General features: G+C 36.6%; 1 protein-coding gene across 1 annotated transcript in view; it reads right to left on the bottom strand.

Annotated features, from left to right (window-relative positions):
* LOC131049219 (uncharacterized) overlaps positions 1-22,743 on the bottom strand; it is a 214,579-nt gene that overhangs the window by 142,267 nt on the left and 49,569 nt on the right. The window contains exon 7 of the mRNA XM_057983262.2: positions 19,289-19,363. Coding sequence (XP_057839245.2) covers positions 19,289-19,363 — 75 coding nt within the window. The remainder of the gene's footprint in view (positions 1-19,288; positions 19,364-22,743) is intronic.

Below are 22,743 nucleotides of genomic sequence, written 5' to 3'. Positions count from 1 at the left end.
ATTTCGTCCAAGATGTTCTACTATATGAGAAATTTTCTAAGGAATCACACCATACAGCAATTGCATCATAAGGATCAATCAATTCATCAATATTCAAGATATACCCATTTGTTGCTTGTGGCCTTAATTGCGCGCGATGAGTATTATGGGTGAGAGGATTGAGTGAACTATTTTCCCCCATGCTTTCATCAAAACCATCATCAATTTTGGCAAATTGTTCCCATTCTTCTTCTTCTTCTAATGGGAGTTCTATGATTGGTTCTTTTTCTGATGCTAGATCTGAAGTCTCTTCATCAGTAATGTCCATTTCTACTGACATTTCTTGAATAGATTCTATTTCAAAATCTTTATCTTGCTCAGCATACACAGGTTCATTAATTTGCTATCCCATTTTCTTGTAACCAGTCTATCTCTAACACAGCACTAGTGTGTTCCTTTGTGCTGTGAGACAGGTTCTTCATCATCAGAAAGCCCTTTCCTTCTCTGTATGATAACTTTTCTTGGGGGTTTCATTTGAGGTTTCTTGTTATCTTCTTCTTCAGAACTATCATATTTGGCTTGAGTTACCCTGATCTTTTTGACATAAGCTCTAATCTTATCTAGCTTTCTGGAGACTAAATCAACCAATGCTTTATTTTCTGATATGTCTTGTCCAGTCCTTTGTTGGCTATGGGTAATTGAAGAAAACTTTGTATACATAGCACTTATTTGAACATGGTTGCTTTCAGAAATTTGTAAATTCCTAGAAACATCAAGAGCTATGTCATCAATATTTTCTTGTGTTGATATGTTCCATTGAGCAAGCCAATTTCTTTGAGCCCCAGAGTTCTTTTGTGGTTGGCCAATTTTTGTGTGCAACCTGGAATCATATCTACCCCAAAGTTCAGAATCCTCATTAAGTATGGTGAATGACTCAGGAGTTGGCCATCTACTTGGTTCGTAGCTAGTAAGCTCTTCTTTATTACCCTTAATATTTATTTGAAATCTTGTTCTCTTCTCTTCTTGTGCTCTTGGGAGAGTTTCCCTGATCATTGTTCTTTATCTTATGTAATAAAAGCTTTGTTGTAATGTGTGGAAATTGAACTTCTATCTCTGTTTCTTTTGAAGTTGCCTTTTCTCCCATCTCTTCCTTTCTTCTTTGTAGTTTGAGTGGCTAGAACATGATTGTCTTCAGTGTGAGGGTTTCGGCCATTTCCCCTTGCAGCCAACCTAGATTCTTCTTGGATGCAATATGCACGAAGACGATTAAACTAGGGAAATTTGGATCTCCCACTAACACTTTGAATAAATGGTTCCCAAGATTGAGGAAGACCATTCAATGCCAACATGACTAGGTCTTTGTCCACAACTTGATCTCCAATGGCGCTTAGTTGATCTCTTACTCAGTAATCTTCATGAAGTATGATATGACTGATTCTCCTTTCGCCATCTGGATTTGATGAAGTTGTTGCCTTAGAGCAAGGGTTCTACTAGTGTTGTTGATCTCATAAAGTCCTTCCAAGGTTTTGAACATATCTCTAGCAGTTGACATCTTGGAGATAAGAGGCACTAAATGATCCTTCACCGAATCAATCAACATCTTCTTCGCCTTTATGCCATTCTTCTCCATTTAAAGTTTCTCAACTTCATCAGCTGGTTCCGATATATCATCTTTTTCGACGAACTCAAGAAGATTATTTCTTCTAGTACAATTAGAATTCTATATTTCCATGAAGTGAAGTTTGTTGCACCTTCAAGCCTATCTTCAACCTTAAGTCCGTTCACCATATTGACGCTAAGAATTACTCCTTAGGATGAGAAGAAGAATAGAGAACTTCGCTTCTTTAGAGAAATCTGATCACAATCTTCTTAAACCCGCTCTCATATCATGCTAATTTTATGATCAGATTAATAGAATGCAGATATAAGACAGTTCAATCAAATTTGCACAGCATATACCTTGGGAAAACCCTCCAACATGGGGGAGAAAACCCAGCAACAAATGTCTCTTATTATATTAATCAAATAGCAAGATGTCTTTACAAGATAAATGGCTTCACTCCTTGAAGCTAAATGAATATGAGTCGGGCTAATATGATCTGTTGTAGATCTGCTCTAGACATGCAGACTACTGTATATGTGGATTGCTGTAGATGATCGGACTAATGTAGAAGTTATACGATCTGCTGTGAATGAGCAAACTGCTGTTGTCTTTCTACAATCTGCTGTGTATATTCGATCCAAGGAGAGGAGAACATATCTCCCTTTATACCCTATCGAAGGTGCCTCTCCATCAAAGGTCGGCACACTTCGAACCAAGATGACTCTTCATTAGGGTGGCTGAGATGTATCAAGTTGGCTCCCTTAATAATATTTATATTTGTCATAACAAATGAATCGCTTTTGTTGATAGAGTTGGCTCATACAAATAAAAGTATATAGAAAATAATCGCTAGATGCAAATAAGCAAAGCCGAAGGCTAATTGCTTATTCGGATGAAGTCGGCTCTCTTAAGGAGACTCCCGTAGCTATACCCATCAACACATTGGGTTACAAATTCATAGTTTAACAAGAGAAACAACACATTGAAATCGCAATAAAATATAAGCTATGAATATAAATAAACCAGAGATATGACATCAAACACCAAACATACTTAATTATCCCTTCCAAACTACAAACACCCATATGTAATAAAGAAGAGACCATTACAGACAAAGCTTACAATGACTGAAAAATAATGCAACATTTATCAAATCTCTCTTACAACTATACCAGCAAATGTCGCAAGAGAAAATCCTAAGCTAGAATGTTGTCACAATTCATCATTTTCTACCATATTCGATCGATGCATCAGGTACTTAATTTCTATGATCATCTGGGAGTGCCACTCCTAAATCCAAGCTCTAAGAAATGAATGACTCAAGATGGAGGGCAAAAGAAATGAATGACTCGAGATGGAGGGCAACCGTTGGCTTCAAACTTTAATATAAATTGGTGGACAAGTGTCAATCACCAATTGGGTGAGCATTGTCCCAATATCTACAAATAGAAGCCTTTTCATTGAGTCAAGATCATTTGCTGCCTTTTTTGTTATGGTGTAGAGGTGTCTCTCTGACGTAAATAGTTGTAGGTTAAGGTAGGAATCTATGTGAATTCGTGTTGGTAAAATCATTTGAAGTTCATCTGTGATAAACTACTCTGAAAAATAATTCTCTATGAGTGGCATGGCATCTCTGCAAATTGGCTAATTTAGCAATCCCAAATTCACATTCGTTGGCTTGCTGATTGTCATTGACTAGTCTTTGGTTTTAATTGTGGACTCCTCGCTAGTAAATGCTTGATGTCCAGATTTAAATTTGGTTTTCCTTGTAACCATAAGGGTATTGAGGATCATTTACAAATTATGAAGTAATTTACTCTTGCATGATGTTTTGATTTCTTTAAGTGTTGTTTAAGATGAACTTACAACTAGACAGATAGGATTCTTAGGCATATTTTAGTTCACCACGTGAAATTAACTGTCTTTCCATATTTGCCAATCCTTAAATCTCTCGCCAATGTAAGGCCCTAAGCATGAAGATAATTGATCACACTTTAAATTTTGAAAATCTTTGAATTTAGTTAAGGTATTATAGAGTAATGTATTCTCTGTCAGTCTACAAGTGTTTTCCAGATAATTCTTTTCAAATGTATCATTAGGGGAATTCATTGGGTTCTTGTTTTTGGTCAAAAACTCTTAAACCTGATATCTATTCTGCTGTTTCTGGGATCCTCATATGTGGTCTTTCCAAGCACTTTGAGGGACGTCTAGAGATAAATCATTGGGTTGTCTCCATATAGAGGATATAGCTTATCTTGCAATGTAGAGCCTTTCTATCTCTTTAGTTGTCATGTAGGGTCTCAAGAAAACCCCCTATGGTGTTGCAGATCCAAGAGTGTAGAGTAAACCACTTATGTCAATTGACCCTAGTCGCATGCAATTTGATTATGAATTTAACATACATGTTTAGCTTGACATGTTCTCCAGGGTTAATGCAAGGTGTGACTTGGAGCACCACTAGTGTCTACCTCTTTTCACAGCAAAAATTGTTTATTTGTGAACTCAAGTTGTTTAAAGAGTTCCCCAAACCAACACATCGCCAGTAATAAACATTCACATCTCTGAACTATCTCTCTTCCATGCTTTAGCGTGATATGTGTTGAAGTTATAGCTGCGATAGAGATCTAAAATGATATCTATTCTCCTCTCCAACGTCTCTTATTTAATTTGTGGGTTCAGTTACTGTTTTCTATCTTGCATCACTTTGACTGCTGTCGGTGAGATGTTTATGTGGCTGTCGGTGACTCTTCCCCTTCCATCATGGAGCCTCTTCACTTGTGTGGCTGTCGGTGACTCTTCCCCTTCCATTGTGGAGCCTCTTCACTTGTGTGGCTGTCGGTGACTCTTCCCCTTCCATTGTGGAGCCTCTTCACTTGCCTTGCGATTCTTTATGTATATCGCTCTTCTATTTTCGTGGTTTCTACTTCTTCGGCAGATTGTTAGTCATATTGCTGGCTTCCAATTTTGTCTTGTAGCAGGTTGAGAATAATGTGTATGGAGTCTGTCAGATCAGTAATATTTTATGTTTTCTGTGTTCCGAGTTTTCAGACTTATGAAGGTTTATAGAATGTATATGTGATGTATCATTTGACTTCATTGTCATGATTGATTTGTAGAGAATCAAACTTATCTTATCTTATTGTGATCGATAGTAATCTGAAACTATCAATAGTTGTATTCATTTTCAGAGATATAATACAATTCATTTTTGAGTGAGCTGGGTTTTTCACCCTCAAGTGAAGGGTTTTCCCAGGATAAATTCTGTGTATCTTGTTTCAGATTTCTGTGTTGTTAAAACATTAACAACATGATCTGCATCTATTTCAACAGAAAAAGAAGGCATTTTGAAACCAGTCCCAACAGCTTCATGATTCTCCTTAGTCCCTTATCAATTATTTTGGCCTTACCCTAATCTCTCTAGAAACCAAATAACATATCAAATTGTTTAAATTTGTTTGTATAATAAGGATAAGCACTTGTGGCATGCTTGAACTTAATAGTTTCGTTCTCTACTTTTAGTTATTCCTTAAGATCACTTAATTATTAAAATAATATTGTAACGTTTCTATAATGGTCATCTTAGCCTTAGTCGTTTTGTTTCTTTTTAGAATGTTTTTTCGTGTTTCTATTCTCAATTGTTTCCATTATGGAAAAATCATCTTATATTCTCTATTTAAGGAGCTTATCGTCTCCTTTTGTAATTATCAATTTCATCAATAATATTTACATGGTATCAAAGCCAGCTATAATTTTTTGGCGAATTTTGTGGTTTCTTTACCTGGAATTTATTTCCAGAAGATTTTTTATACAATTTTCTCAAACCAAGGGTTTCAGAGCTGGCTTTTTTTATAAATCGTGGAAGGTTTTGCACAATTTTCTACTCAAAGATCATTGGTGTTTTTGAAACACTCTTTTTCAGATCATGGAGGATTTTCTAATTTTTATTTAAAAAACATGCTGGGTTTTTCATTTTTTGCGCGATTTTTTCATACAAAAATCATGGGTTCTTTCTCTAATGAAAGGTTTTCTGATTTTTTCCACAAAAAATCATGAAAGGTGTTGCTGTTTGGGTTTTTCCCATTTCTTCCACAAAAATGAAGATGTGTGATTCCAGCATCTCATCGAGGGTTAGCCAATTTTTCCACAAAATCATGGTTTAAGTTTTTGATTTCTCGGTTTTTGGATAGCTTTGTGATAAACTTAGGCATATCCAAAAGTTTTGTAGAACTAAGGAGGATCTTAGCAGGCTCATGTCACAGAGCATTCTGAGGAGAAGGGGGCAGCCTTCTTTGCATTCATGGCCAAATGACCTGCAGATTTGTCAAGTCTTCTATAGGCGTAGTTAGTAGAATGACCATTAAGGGAGGGTATTAAAGTAATTATGTAATGTTTCTATAATGGTCATTTGGTTAGTTAGTTTAAGATATTTCCTTTTCGTAGTTTGTTCTTATTTACAATGTTTATCTTCTATCTTTCATTTCTATTTTAGAAACTTTCTTTGTAATCTCTATATAAGAAGCTTTCATCTCCTGTGTTAATATATATTGAATCAATCATTTCAGGAAGGACTGGGGATTTTATGACACACACATAAGGTATCCATCACCATCTACAATTCCTCCACAAATTGGCAAGCAGCAAAGGTCAGAAGTCTACTCCAATCTAGAGTTCATATCCTTCAACATATATGGACCAAAAAAACATAAGATAAGAGGAGTATAGACTGAAATCAGCAACCAAATCAAAATAGCTCAAGATAAATGTATAATAGGAGGAGATTTCAATGCGATATTGGATCGGAAGGAAAAGATGGGAGGATTAGATTGGATTGCTCAATCACGAAAGGACCTATCATCATTTGTCAAGAACAATGGATTAAGTGACTGTGTACCATTAAATGGAACATACACTTGGAACAACCGTAGAAGTGGCTTCACAAACATAGCAGAAAGGCTTGATCGATTCTTAATAACCAAATCATGGATGAATTGGCTGACACTACCTGCATCTCTCATATGCCCAACCCCCATTTCAGACCACTTCCTAGTGGAGTTAAAAATCACATAACAGGCAGTAGGTCCGAAGTCATAGTTCCAGTTTCAAAAATGTGGCTGTGACACCCAGATTTGATCGGCAATTTAAAACAATGGTGGGAACAACCTGTCAAGGAAAAAGGGATAAAAATGTATTTCTTATATAAGAAGCTATACATTACTATAAATTATTATGCTTCAATTCATATTTCTTAAACTACTACACGAATTAGTACTCATAACACATTCAACATTCATTACGTTAGGTCCTATCTTAGCTTCTTTCCTAATCCTAATGAGAGATGGGGATTTCCGATTTACTGTCATGGGACACTGACACCAACTAAAAAGAGGCTCCCTCAAGGCCCAGGACTACGTCCCTACCCATCTTGGGCTCACCATCACTTGTGATGGGTTTACTCGCATTTCCCTAGACACACCAACCTATCCCCTCATAGGACTTAGTAAATGAATTAAGACTAGGGCAATAATATAATAAACTGTCATGTATTATGAATGTATATGAAATTAGGTATGACTGTCAAACATATTGCAGTCTATATTAATATTACTATTAAATTCTGCATAAGAACATTATCAGACTTCATATATTAAGCATACATATTAAGCACATCCCCGTGCATACCACCAAGAACAAGGATGTTACTGCCTGTAACTTAATAAAAGTTTTGATTGATGGTGATCCCACTGGATGCTTTTGATTCCTTTCCTTTATATCTCTCAATGTGAGGGGAGAGGTCACACCTCTTCATCATGTATGCCCTTTGGCAAGAGACACCCTTTCACCATTAGCACCCTTTGAAAGGGACACAACCTTTCACAATCAGATCTGCACTTCTTATTTAAATCAGATCTGCACTTCTGATTCCCCAAATTATCCCCCCTTCAAATGAGTTCTCTTCTCCCTTTTATACCTCATATTTGGGGGAGTCATAGCTTATCATTTCATGTCCTTTGACCATTCATTAACTTTAATCAAATTATAATTATAATTAAATATATGCATTTATATTTTAATCTAATTTTTATTTTTTTATTCTTTTGTATTTCAAATTTTATTATTATTATTTATTATTAAATTATATTTCAAAGCGGGGAGATTACAAGTAGAGTTGGTTGCTCTTAGCAAAATTGTGATGAGTGCAGGCATGGCACCAAACGAGTACAACAAAGAAAAAAATTTAATGGCTAAGTATCAGGAAATCCTAGTAAGAGAGGAAACACATTGGAGGTCCAAATCAAGGGAAACGTGGTTGGAAGAAGGAGATCAAACCACAAAATTTCTCCACAACACGACGAAAGTATAACAAGGCATAAATAAAGTCACACAAATAAAGAAAGATGACAACACAATTACGACAAACAGAGCAGAAATTCAGAGATTGGGTGTAAAGTATTTTTAAAATCTACTTGGATGCAATGGGGAGGCCGATGTATTACACAACAGACTTAAAAATTGCATCCCCAAATTAATTACAAAAGATGAAAACAATTTCTTGCTAAAACCAACAACACTGGAGAAAGTAAAAAAAGCAACCTCTGCATTGCATTGGGACAAGGCTGCAAGCCTTCATGGTTTCTCACCAATACTATTTCAAAAATTATGGGATTTTATGGGGGATGAGATATGGCAGCTATTAGAAGAGTCAAGGAAGAAATCTACAATACTCAAGGATTTCAACAGTACGAATATTGTCCTCGTCCCCAAAAAAGGAGATTGCTTGACATTTTCAGATTATAAGCCCATATCCTCATGCAATTCAATTTAAAAAATAGTTTTAAAGGTCATGGCCAATAGGCTCAAAACCATTCTCCCAAAACTAATATTATAAGAAAAAAGTGGATCTGTACCTAGAAGGAACATAACGGACGGTATAATCATTGCACATGAGGTAATGCACTCTATTTGGAAGTCAAATTTAAAAAGAATGATACTGAAATTGATGTAAGGACTATCATAGGGTCAAATGGAGATTTTTGCTAAAAATAATTGAGAAAGTTTGGCTTTGACAAAAAATGGAACGATGGGATATATAGTTGCATATCCACCCCCAAGTACTTGGTAATCTGCAATGACTCCCGATTAATGTAAATGTGATATCCTGATACCTTATTCTTGTCAAATACATAACAATTTTAATTATTAATAAATAAATAATTATTAATTATTATTCATTTTTTATATCACCTTTTAAATCAAATGCTAACAAATAACATGAGTGACAAATAATAATTAATAAATAAAGGATAAATCTTGGTAAATACTAATTAATAAATAAAACAAATAAATAAGAAAGTAAACCGTAATTTATAAAGGATAATAAGAATAGCTTTAGAGCCGATGGAGACAATGAATTAAGACAATGAATTAAATTAAAACCTTAAGTCACGAAATGACTAAATTAATATAGGCAAAAGGCCCTGCACAGGAGTCACGCCCTTTGACGGGAACCGATCCAAACATATAAAACCACGCGGTTGCGCTGAGCAAAGGGGAGGAAAAAGGATGTGAGGGAATGCTAACAGTGATAGCCACGTTGGAAGCAAAAACCGTGGAAGGAGTAGAACGTACCCAGCATATCCAGGATATACCACCGGCAAGTGAACGGTAAGTGGTTTGCCCTAAACCGTAGTAAATACTTCATGAATAATGTCATGGACTTTGAATCATACCGCAAGATGAATAATTTTGTGGACTTTGAATCATACCGCAAGATAAATTAAAGCAGAATAGCCAATAAATAACAGAGATACATTCTAAATTAATATATCAGAGATGCAATTTAGAATCAAAGTTGTAGAGATACATTCAGAATTAGCATAATAGAGATGCACCCAAAATTGTAATGACACTTCTAGAGACAGAGATACACTCAGGAATTATAATATAATAGTGATATATTAGTGATGTTAAATAACAATTACCATAAGATTGTAGAGATACACTCAGAATTAAAACAGAGGAAATAGAGATTGCTTCAGAGGCAATTTACAGAGCTAGGGATCATTGAGGCATTTCAGAGCAGAATTGTATTTAAGTCCCTGATAATGTCTACTATGATTGCTCCTTTTAAAGGAGCCATAGAGACCAGAGGGCATAATTGAATGCCAAGATTCCAAGAGGAATTCAGAGAGAGATTCATAGGGGATCTCTTAGAGACAATATATATATATATATATATATATATATATATATATATATATATATATATATATATATATATATATATATATATATATATATTGTAGAAGTTAACCATATGCATATGTTAGAGATAGAGAAGCTTGAGCAGGGGTGGGATCTCTGCCAAGCTTTGAGAACATTAATGATTTCACTCATTAATAGAGATCCCAAATAGAGACCTTAGGAGGACGACATCCTGGGTTGCTCCTAACTGAGAAATATTTCTCAATAGAGGGTTGGGTCAATCCAGGTAAGGTCCCATTAAGTATTGTATCCTTTTTTATAGATAACAATAAATCAATTAACATTATTTGTTAAATATGTAGAATGATGTATAGCATTCTTCCTTGTATAATTACACAAATAAATATAGATGTTTAATTATCTTTCATATTGTTTGTATACTAACGTTTGTTTACAGGACTTGAACGCCAAATAATCCCATCCCCAACTGGGAACATTACAATGGTATCAGAGCATAATCCTGCCATCCTGTGGAGTTTGTGTTAGTCTACCAGAGGAAGAAGAAACCCAACATGAACAAATTCGCCAATGAGGTGAGATCTTATTTGGAACAAACAAATCACACCCTGATTAAGGAGATGAAAGAATCTAATCAGGCCCTCCTACAAGCTTTGAAATCTATGGGGAACTCAACCAATAAAGGGCATACTACCGATAAAAGGGATATTAGCTCTAATCATTCAGAGAATAATAATGAATGCTCAACATCCAGGGTGCCTCAACCCCAATTCTTACCTCATGATGAACCATCTCGGGAAGAGGAGGGAGTAGAACAACACAGAACTAGCACTGAGGACATTGCAAGAGCATATGCCGATCTAGACCCTCATATCAGGGAAGTGGTATCCTTTAGAGACTTCTGCGAGGACAAGCGTAGGGAAACACCCCGGAAGCATAAAAATAAAGAACTCCAACACAAAGTGAATAAAGTATCCCTTCCTAATTTTGATGGATCAGGGAAACTCACAACACATGCATGGTTACAAAAGCTGAATACCTACTTCACCTTAAGCCCCATGACAGAAGAGAGCGCCCTGCAATTTGCGATTCTCCATTTAGAAGGAGCAGCTCATGAATGGTGGCATAATGGGCTGATTTCCCTAGGTCATCAAAGTATTGACTCTTATGGGAAATTCTCTCAAAAACTAACCAGCAGATTTGATGAAAAAGACTCCGAATGGTATTTTCAAGAATTGGTGTACCTCAAATAAAGGGGCAAAGTGGACGAATTTATTAACAAATTCCAAGGATTATCTGTAATGATTCCTGACCTATCCCAAAAAAGACTAACTCACATGTTTATAGAAGGGCTCAAAGACTCAACCAAAAATGTAGTGAAACCTTTCGAACCCCAAAATTTAGCTGAAGCTATCAGGAAGGCAAGGAGGGTTGAGTCTAACCAATCCAAAGAAAAGACAAAGATCTACCCCTCAAAATTATCCTACCGAAGAGATGATTCAAGGGAAAACAATTTAGAGAAACCATGTTATTTATGTATGGAGCCCTGGAGTGCAGGACATAGGTGCCAAAAGAGGGATGAATTAATGAAGAAAAATTTATGTTTCAAATGTAGAGAACATTGGAAAAGAGGGCATCAATGTAAGAGAGGCAGAGTAAACCAAATAGAAGAATTTAGCAAGAGGGCTAAGACCGACGAGACAGAGGGATCAATGGCAGTCATCACTCAGAACATGAATAGACCTTTTCGAATTAAGGGAACTCTTAAAGGACAGAAGGTGGTTGCCTTAGTAGACACAGGCGCTTCACATGATTTCATTAGCCAGCACTGGGTGGCAAAAAGAAGGCTAAAAACCCAAAACTTTTCAGGATTTAAGGTCGCCCTTGCAGATGGATCCATAAATCAATGTACAAAAATAGTCCCTCAACTAAAAATCACTTTGGGGAAACATACAATCAAAAGAGATTTTTATGTAGCAAACATACAAAATGATGTTATCCTTGGAATGCCATGGGTAAATTCTTTGGGGCGTTTTATTATGGATAGCCGTAATTTAGAGATATGTTTTGAGCATGAAGGAAAAGAAGTAATCTTAAAAGGCATGCCAAATGGGTGTCCCAAGCTAGTGTCTTGTAATAAAATTGAACAAATCCTTAGACATGATCAAAGTGAATGGGTAACTCAATGTATGATACTAGATAAAACTCCTTCAGATGAACAGAGAATTCATATAGATGTCCAACCCATCCTTGAAAGATACAAAAAGGTTTTTGGAGACATTCCACCCGGCCTTCCCCCAAAAAGAGGTTTTGAACATTCTATTGAATTAGAAGAAGGAGCAAAACCAGTGATTACCACACCTTATAGACACCCCCACAAGTTTAAAGAGGAAATTGAGAAAACCGTTAAGGAGCTATTGGTAATGGGTCACATTCAGCCCAGCAGCAGTCCTTTTGCCTCATCAGTGGTGTTAGTCAAGAAGAAAGATGGAACCATGAGAATGTGTATTGATTATAGAGCCTTAAATAAGAAAACCATAAAAAATAGATACCCTATCCCTAGGATCGACGAGCTAATGGATGAACTACATGGAGCTTGTTATTTTTCCAAGATTGATTTAAGGTCAGGATACCATCAAATCAAAATGAGGGAGGAAGATGTACAAAAAACAACCTTTAGATGTCATTATGGGCATTTCAAATTTTTAGTGCTTCCATTTGGACTTACGAACGCTCCAGCCACCTTTCAATCTTGTATGAATCACACCTTCAGGCAACAATTAAGGAAGTTTCTTCTCATATTTTTTGACGACATTCTCATTTACAGCAAAACATGGGAGGAACATCTCAAACATATTGAGGAAGTGCTGAATATACTAGAGACAAAGTCACTATATGCCAAAATCTCGAAATGTGAGTTTGGCCTTAAAGAAATACTCTACCTAGGGCATAAAACTAATGCGGAAGGGGTAAGTGTGGATGAAGAAAAAATCAGAGCCATCAAGGAATGGCCCAGACCCAAAACTCTCACACAACTTAGAGGTTTTGTGGGGTTATGCAGTTATTACCGACGATTCATAAAAGGATTCTCCAAGATAGCGGCCCTACTCACAGACTTGACCAAAAAGGGAGCTTTTTCATGGAGTGACAGAACCCAACAAGCCTTTGAACAACTCAAGGAAGCCATGAGTTCATGCCCAGTATTGGCCATTCTTGACTTCTCCATACCGTTTGAATTACAGTGTGATGCATCAGGGGAAGGTATTGGGGCTGTTCTTATGCAAAGGAAACACCTAATAGCCTTCGAAAGCCGCAAGCTCACAGAAACAGAGAAACATTATTCCATCTATGATAAAGAAATGCTGGCCATAATGCACGCCTTAGCAAAGTTTCGGCAATACCTGGTATGTGGAAAGTTCTTGGTGAAAACAGACCATAACAGCTTGCGCTTCTTCCTGAGCCAGAGGGACCTAAATGATAGACAACAGAAATGGGTGAGTAGGGTCCAAGCATATGATTTTGATATAGAGTATGTTAAGGGAGTGAATAACGAAGCCGCAAATGCCTTGTCCCGACGACCCCACATCGACACTATCACTAAAATTACAAAGGATTGGAAAAGAGATATAATAGCAGAATACGCCAAAGACCCCCTGACTGCCGAGATTATGGAAGGGAAGATGCCTAGTGAAGAATTCAGAGTTTGGGATGGTGTTATCCTCTACAAAGGTAGGGTATATCTAACCCCTCAATCTAAAATAAAAGACACCATTTTGAGGGAGTATCATGATAGCCCTCTAGCCGGACACCAAGGGTACTATAAAACATACGAACATATAAGAGAAAAATACTCATGGAAGGGACTAAAGAAGGACGTCTACAAATATGTACGGGAATGCATGACATGTCAGCAGAATAAAACAGAATTATCACATCCGGCAGGACTATTACAACCACTCCCTATCCCAAGCCAGAAATGGGATAGTATATCTATGGATTTTATAACAGGATTACCCAAAGTTCAGGGGAAAGACAACATTTATGTAGTGGTGGACAGACTCACAAAATATGCTCACTTTTTCCCTACCTCCTCAGAGTTTAAAACACAACAAATAGCAGAACTATTCTTTAGAGAAGTCCTCCGCCTCCACGAGCTTCCCCAAAACATTGTAAGTGATAGAGATAGTAAATTCCTTAGCAAGTTCTGGAAAGAACTTTTCAGGTTAGCAGGAACAACATTAACACCAAGCACCAGTTATCACCCCCAGACTGACGGGCAGACAGAGATAGTAAATAAATGGATAGAAGGGTACTTAAGGAACTATGTCACGGGCCAACAAACAAGTTGGATTAGATGGTTGCATCTGGGAGAATGTTGTTATAATACCACCCACCATTTGTCTATAGGGATGAGTCCATTCAAAGCACTATACAGTTATGAGGCCCCATTTTTTGGAGGATTGAACACCCAAGATAGCAAAGTACCTAGTTCTCAAGAGTTTATCCAAAAGAACATTGACCTCATGAAGGCTCTCAGAGACAATTTACATCATGCCCAAAATCAGCAAAAATTCTATGCAGACAAGAAGCGAGTGGAGAGATCATTTGAAGTAGGGGATCTAGTCTTCTTGCGGCTGCAACCATATAAACAGACATCCATCAAAAAGAATGGGACAGAGAAACTCAAACCCCAATTCTATGGACCGTACCGTGTAACACGGAAGGTAGGAGAAGTGACTTATGAATTAGATCTTCCCAAAGATAGCCGAATTCACAATGTATTTCATGTATCAAGATTAAAAAGAGTTTTGGGACAACAAGTGGTACCATGTGAAACACTGCCCCCTCTTGACGATGAGGGACAACTTATTCTAGAGCCTGAAGTCATCATTGATACTAGAGAAAAGAAATTGAGGAATCGAACCGTGAAAGAGATCCTAATCAAATGGAAAGGACTACCCAATGAAGATGCTACTTGGGAGAAGGAAGAGGCTCTTAAAATGCTTGAGGACAAGCAAAGTCGGGAGGGAGGGACTGCAATGACCCCCAATTAATGTAAATGTTATATCCTGATACCTTATTCTTGTCAAATACATAACAATTTTAATTATTAATAAATAAATAATTATTAATTATTATTCATTTTTTATATCACCTTTTAAATTAAATGCTAACAAATAACATGAGTGACAAATAATAATTAATAAATAAAGGATAAATCTTGGTAAATACTAATTAATAAATAAAACAAATAAATAAGATAGTAAACTGTAATTTATAAAGGATAATAAGAATAGCTTTAGAGCCGATGGAGACAATGAATTAAGACAATGAATTAAATTAAAACCTTAAGTCACGAAATGACTAAATTAATATAGGCAAAAGGCCCCGCACAGGAGTCATGCCCTTTGACGAGAACCGATCCAAACATATAAAACCACGGGGTTGCGCTGAGCAAAGGGGAGGAAAAAGGATGCGAGGGAGTGATAACAGTGATAGCCACGTTGGAAGCAAAAACCGTGGAAGGAGTAGAACGTACCCAGCATATCCAGGATACACCACCGGCAAGTGAACGGTAAGTGGTTTGCCCCAAACCGTAGTAAATACTTCATTAATAATGTCGTGGAATTTGAATCATACCGCAAGATGAATAATGTCGTGGACTTTGAATCATACCGCAAGATAAATTAAAGCAGAATAGCCAATAAATATAAGAGATACATTCTAAATTAATATATCAGAGATGCAATTTAGAATCAAAGTTGCAGAGATACATTCAGAATTAGCATAATAGAGATGCACCCAAAATTGTAATGACACTTCTAGAGACAGAGATACACTCAGGAATTATAATATAATAGTGATATATTAGTGATGTTAAATAACAATTACCATAAGATTGTAGAGATACACTCAGAATTAAAACAGAGGAAATAGAGATTGCTTCAGAGGCAATTTACAGAGCTAGGGATCATTGAGGCATTTCAGAGCAGAATTGTATTTATGTCCCTGATAATGTCTACTATGATTGCTCCTTTTAAAGGAGCCATAGAGACCAGAGGGCATAATTGAATGCCAAGATTCCAAGAGGAATTCAGAGAGAGATTCATAGGGGATCTCTTAGAGACAATATATATATATCTATTGTAGAAGTTAACCATATGCATATGTTAGAGATAGAGAAGCTTGAGCAGGGGTGGGATCTCTGCCAAGCTTTGAGAGCATTAATGATTTCACTCATTAATAGAGATCCCAAATAGAGACCTTAGGAGGACGACATCCTGGGTTGCTCCTAACTGAGAAATATTTCTCAATAGAGGCTTGGGTCAATCTAGGTAAGGTCCCATTAAGTATTGTATCCTTTTTTATAGATAACAATAAATCAATTAACATTATTTGTTAAATATATAGAATGATCTATAGCATTCTTCCTTGTATAATTACACAAATAAATATAGATGTTTAATTATCTTTCATATTGTTTGTATACTAATGTTTGTTTACAGGACTTGAACGCCAAATAATCCCATCCCCAACTGGGAACATTACATAATCATAAACAGAACCCCACACGGCTTCTTCCACAGTGGCAAAGGATGAAGATAGGGGGACCCCTTATCCCCATTCCTCTTTGTTATACTAGCCAATGCATTAAGTTGGGAAATTCAGAGGAAAGAAACAACTGCATAATGGGAGGGAATAAAAATAATGCAATATTTTCCATCTTTTACTCATCGGATGTTTGCAAACGACACTTTGCCATACGGAGCTCCAACCGTGCAAGAACCCCAATGCATAACCAACACACATGTAGAGTATTCAGATGCTTCAGGTCAAGTAATGAATAAAGCGATATCAAGTATATTTTTCTTTAACACTTCAAAAGCAATGCAAAGAAGAATATCCAATGAGCTCGGATTCAAAATTGAGAAGCTCCCTTCAATATATCTAGGTATCCCATTTTTCAGTAGAACAGTTAACAAAGACCATTGTAAGGAAACAATAGATAAATGTGCAAAGAAAATTGATCGCTGGAAAGGAAGATGGCTCACACCTGTAGGCAGGATAACAATGACGCAATCAATTATTTCAAAGATCCCTATTTACACATTATCATGTTTGGAGTTACCGCGAAGAGCACATCAAAAACTATATGCACAACAGAGGAAGTTTATGTGGGTGGCCTGAATGAAAAGAGTTGGATTCCATTAATGGCATGGGACAAGGTAACAAAAGACAAGGAAAATGGGGGAGCCAACATCCATGACCTGCAGCTACATAACAAGGCATTTGGTGAAAAACTCACTGAGGGATATATCAGCAATCAGATGCATTGTGGAGCAAGCTACTATGAGCAAAGTACTTGGATGGGGAGGAGCCAACCAGAATCTTAATCATTGCCAATCCACCTAGGGGATCTGCTATATGGAAATTTATAACCAGAGTAGCCGGAAACTCCTTTGTCCCTCCCTGGGCACGCCTATCCCCGTATCCGTTCCCGTATCCAAAACAAATACTTATCCGATACAGCCCGGATACACATCAAATACTATACCCACATGTGCCCAAAAAACCTTGATTTCCAACCATGCTAGATGCTATGTGATTTGATTTTTTGAAAATTTGACGGAAATCTTCCTAAATTTAATTTTAGAAAATTTCATTCATGCATTTTTAGTTTTTTTTAAATTGGTATAAACAAAACTTAAACCCAATGAGAAGACAAATGAAATGTTTTTCTATTTCAGTGACCCATTTTTGGGTTATCCAATGCAACTCTACTATTTTTGCATATATTGTAAAACGTTAAATCAACTTATCATTATTTATGTAGCAAGTATGTGTCTATATTGCTTTTGAAGTAATGAAAATCTCCTCGAATAACTTGGAAAATTGTGTTAAATATATGTGTATGTGTTTTTTTTATGAATGGCGTATCCAGCCGTATCCATATTGGGGGTCTTAAAAAAATGGCTGTATCCGTATCCGATACCGTATCCATATTTGTATCCATATCCATGTCCATGCAGCTTTGTTTATAACCAAATGCAGAGGTGTAATAACAAACCATCTTTACAGAGAAGATAAGAAATAGTGAATCTGCATTTTTTGGCACCACAACACCAAAGAAAGTCAGCATGGAATCACAGAAAATAGTAATACTCTACACCCACACAGCGGCAGCAGACTTTTTGAGTTTTAGTTGTAGAATAACTTTAAGAATTCCAATTTTTGCTGTTATTCAAACTTGAGGTTCATCTGTATTGAACTTGGTTTTTGGTCTATAATGTGTATTAAAATCTAATTTTAATCTATATATAAAGGAAATCAGTAAAATGTTCCACAAATTCAGTACAATGTGTGTTTTTGAAAAATATTTTAAAATTTTATGTTTTCTTAAAGTTTGATAATTTTTCAAGTCCCGAGTTTTTAAAAAATTGGGATAGCCGAGTTCTTGCAAAATACAATTTTTTCAAGTATTGCCCTATATCCTTATTGACAACCATTGATTTTTCAATAGCAGTTCTGTTGTCGGGTAAAGGGTACTGATTTAATGACGCATCCTCCCTGTACTGCTAAGCATTGCAATGGCTGAAAAGAACAAAAACCAGCAAAGGAACGACTTTCAAGAATAGCTTGCTCAGTAGATTCAAATTACACAAACTCAATCTAATAAGTTTGCCGAAGACAAATTGGAATTGAGTCAGTTGAACACCAAGGTATTGAAGATTGAGCACCTTGAATTGTAGAATGATCAACCAAAGGGCAAACTGTAGGAAGCTGTTCAAATGGTTAACAGCTAGAAAGAATGCCAAATCATCACCACCCATTATTTCAAGCAAAGGAAGGAAGTATACACAATCTGGGCTGCACTAAAGTAACTGCAATCAACTGGGATTGCCTTCAGCTATAGCTGACGTACTTCTAGGGATTTCTTCCAAAATTCTCCTTAAACATTGTATCAATTTTGCTCTTAAGCTATGTCAGATGGGACTCCCACTTTTCTTCTGTGAGGCATAAATTCGACCGTAACATGTTTATGAGAACACATGTTCTTGTCCCAGCTTAGTTATGTTGTTATCAATGCTGACTTAGGTTGTGTATGGTATACGGTAGTTATAAAATATAAACAATCAGACCAACAGGTGTGTCTTAACAGACAACCATTAGTCCTTTGAATATCACTACTATTGCCAGGATAAGGGGACTAATTTTATAGCAGGTCCTCCAGCTCCTTTACTACTAAGCACTGTATTGAACACAATTACTAACTATGAAATAAGAGAAATATCATCGTTTTCTCTATTCTTGTCAAATTGTTAGCAATATGATTTGTAATTCCAATGCATTGATAGTGTAGTTTTTCGAGCTAGCACAAAGCACAATCCAATACAGAAAACATATTTTCCACATTAAGAGGATTGGAGAAACCAGTCAGACAACTCAGTAACAAAATATACAAAAAACAACTGAAACTTTACTCACTCAGTTACACGTGCAAGTACAGTTGGAGGCTTAACTCCAAGGCTCTGCATGTCTTCCAGAAACTCTTTTTCATACCTGAGACATGTTGGTTTAGCATTCTGTGAAAAAAATAATATATGACAACCAAGGGCAAAAAGAAGAAAGGGCAATATCTTACATACTTCTCTACTGTTCAAAACCTATGAATTGAATATCAAATACATTTGAAATAACTGAAAAGATTGCATTCAAACCACAAAAACGATTATGTATAAATTCTCCTATCTGAACATGTGAGCAAACAGTTTGTTGTACCCATACAAAAAAATTCTTTTAGTGTCAAGCTCTCAAGTAATTTCTCAAGTCACACTGTCATTTATGAACTGAATGAGTTATTCTTAAATCATTGTCTCCCCAAGGTCACGAATGTTATATATGTCATCTCTAGTTAGCATCTTTGCAAAGGCAATGAAAGGAGCCTTTCAGAAAATCAAGGCAGGCAAACATCAAATCTTGGACAGGCAAGAGAGGTCAAATTTGACTAAGCGATGAAAGTGGTCAAAAACCCTTTGGAGATCTTCACAGGCATTTTTGTCCAGAAGTTTGAAAATATGAAAAAGTGGTCTTGGACTACATCATAAACTAATTAGTCCCAAAAGTTTGAACATTGAAATTGACCAAAAGTGTCTCAGGCGTGCACCACAAGGCCAGCAAAAAAAAATTGAACAATAGTGGCCTAAGCGAGCAACATAAGCCTTTTGACCCAAAAGTTTTAAAAGCCCATAAGGATTTTGTCCCAGAATTTCAAATTTTAAAAATGCCCAAGCATTATCGACAAAAAGTTTAAATATTAAAAGGGTATTTCATTCACTTCAAGAGCATGCTTCATGTTATTTTAATCACAAAATACTTTAAACAAAAAAGACGGTCATCCCTAGGCACACCCAGCATTGTTTTCACTCAGAGTTTGGAATGCATAAGGACCAAAGAGGCTAAAGTTGACAGAATTATCCAAACCAAGCGCATGCCTTGTTCTATTGAACCTTTCAAAATAGAAAATCTCCGAGGAATAGACCACACCCAGCACTCTTTGAAGTGATTTTTGGCAAAAATAGAAAAGCATAAGCACCTTCATTCAGGCAGAGCTCTGTCATTCTACTTTTCAGGTTTTGACTGAGAAGGAGCAGATTTTAACAGGTGTTCACTGTTGGAAGCACCTTGTACAGCTTATTCCAGGATTTTCAAGTTGGAATTCTTGGCTCATTCATTCTTGAATATCGGCATCCATTGCATATAGTTTCAGCAGGTTTCAATCATTCAGATACCAAGGAACAGAAATGAGATTGTTAGCAGCTTTTCAGCAGTATCGTAAGCTTCTGAAGGTTTGATTTTCATCAAGAGGTACTTGATTATGCCAGGGTTTTGGCTTCTTGTGATTCATTTTCTCACACCCTCCAGTTTCAATAACATCACAATTGCAGATTCGTATAACAGCTAGGTTTTGAAGCATAGTTGGACTACTCGCCAAAAACTCAGCGATTTTTATAGCAAGTATTTACGCCATTAACTCACCATAAAACCTCGCCAAGTTTTTGGCAAAAGCCAAAAACTCGGCAAGTCCGTATTAAAAACTCACCCACCAGCACACAAAAAGGAAAAACGGCAAAAATGAGTTTCATTTCATCATTTTATGTCTTGTATTTTGCTGAGATGGGGAAAAACACCCACGCAAACACTTGCAAACTGATTTCCATCGATTCTTGCCAATTCTAAGCAGATTTGATGCGGATTTGAGGTGGGTTTCTGAAGAAAAATCAGATTCCCAGGTAGGTTTTCTGATTTTTTTTCCTACATTTTTTTTAAAACATTTTATTTATTTTTTGTTGCATCTAGATAAATAGAAATTCATTCCTAAGTAGTCAAAAATGATTTAGAGTCATTGGAAGTTCCATAGTTCAAAAAATCGCGGACTCGCGAGTCCTTGGGAGCCGCGAGTTGACTCGCCAAGGACTCGCGAGGCGAGTCTTGGCGAGTCCATCTGAAAGACTTGCGAGTCTTTTGCAAGGACCCGCACGAGTCTTTTGCACGGACTCGCGAGTCTTTCAGATGGACTCGCGTGACCCAGAAAAAACGTCATGCAACCTTTAAAAGTGAGTTTTTTTTGTTTTTTTTTGCCTTCATTTGGCGTAATTGAGGGAGTGAAATATCTCATGAAGGGTTTTTTTGCCAATAGAGAAATAACACCCGACGCCTATATAAAATAATAAAAGTATTTTTGGCCTTGCGCTGCCCCTTGACCCCAAATTGGGGGCACTGCCCCCAAACTCCCGTCGAAAAATATAGGGGGAAACTGCACTGATGGAAGTAGTGAAAATTTAACCTCCGAGTCTGATTAGGCTCCATATAACAACATAAGTAGCATTGAAGAAATCTAGATATTTAGATTTAGTATTTCAAATTTCAAATATTGCGCGTTTGTAGATCATATGACATGTATAATGTTTCAATTATGGCTCCTATGTTCTCTAAATGCATTAATTTCTTTATGTTTTTTTGTAAAACTACGGTGTTTTTTTTTGCCGAGTCTTTCGCGAGTCTTTCACGAGTCCGAGTCCGAGTCCAAATTTTGGTTTGCTGAGTCCGTGGCGAGTCCAAGTTTTTGAACTTTGATTGGAACAACATTTAACACTAATTTTGACAAGTTTTGTTGAGTTTTTCACTATTTTTTTGAAGAATCTCTAGTTTTTCAAAAAAAATCAAACCCTAGTAGTTTTTTTTTATTTTTTTAGCTTTGAATGATGTCTAAAATTATTTATACTAATTTAGATAGTTTCCTAAATTGTTTAACTAAAATATTAACTTTGTCTTTTCACTTTGTATGTGTAGGTTAACAGTTAACCATTAATTCAATATGGAAAATTCAAAGTATAACTGGCCACTAGAACCATGCCCATCTAGATATATAGGCACCCATCCTAAAGGTACTAGAGATAGGGCTTGGAGGTATGCCTATGAAGGACCGGAACCTAGGTCGGTGATTTGCATTAAATGTGAAAAAGTATTTCATGGAGGCATAAACCGCCTCAAATACCACCTTGCAGACATCGAGAAGCATGATGCTAGGGTATGTCCTGGGGCCACAGAAGAAATAAAAAGAGACATTAATGCCATACTTTCAGTTGGGGAAGAGAAAAAATTGCAAAGGGAATGAAAAAAACTAGCCATGAGAGCAACCATAGCTGAATCTCAAGGTGCTTCAATTGACATTGAAAAAGAAGAAGCACTTCAGGGCATAGTGGGCTCTCATCATAGCCCACGTATCCGCGAACTCAGCACCACCTCGGCCACCACTTCTGCTTCTTCTAGTAGAGCACCTGCTACATCACCATCAGTGGCACAGTCTATAGGTAATTATTTATGCCCAAGAACATACCTGGAGCACAACCATGATTAAAGGCAACTGGATGGAATAGGGA

This window comes from Cryptomeria japonica, chromosome 11 (genome assembly GCF_030272615.1).
Source record: "Cryptomeria japonica chromosome 11, Sugi_1.0, whole genome shotgun sequence".
In the NCBI taxonomy this organism is placed as follows: domain Eukaryota; kingdom Viridiplantae; phylum Streptophyta; class Pinopsida; order Cupressales; family Cupressaceae; genus Cryptomeria; species Cryptomeria japonica.
The sequence above is the reverse complement of the archived record's forward strand: the minus strand, read 5'-3'. Positions and strand labels throughout refer to the sequence as shown.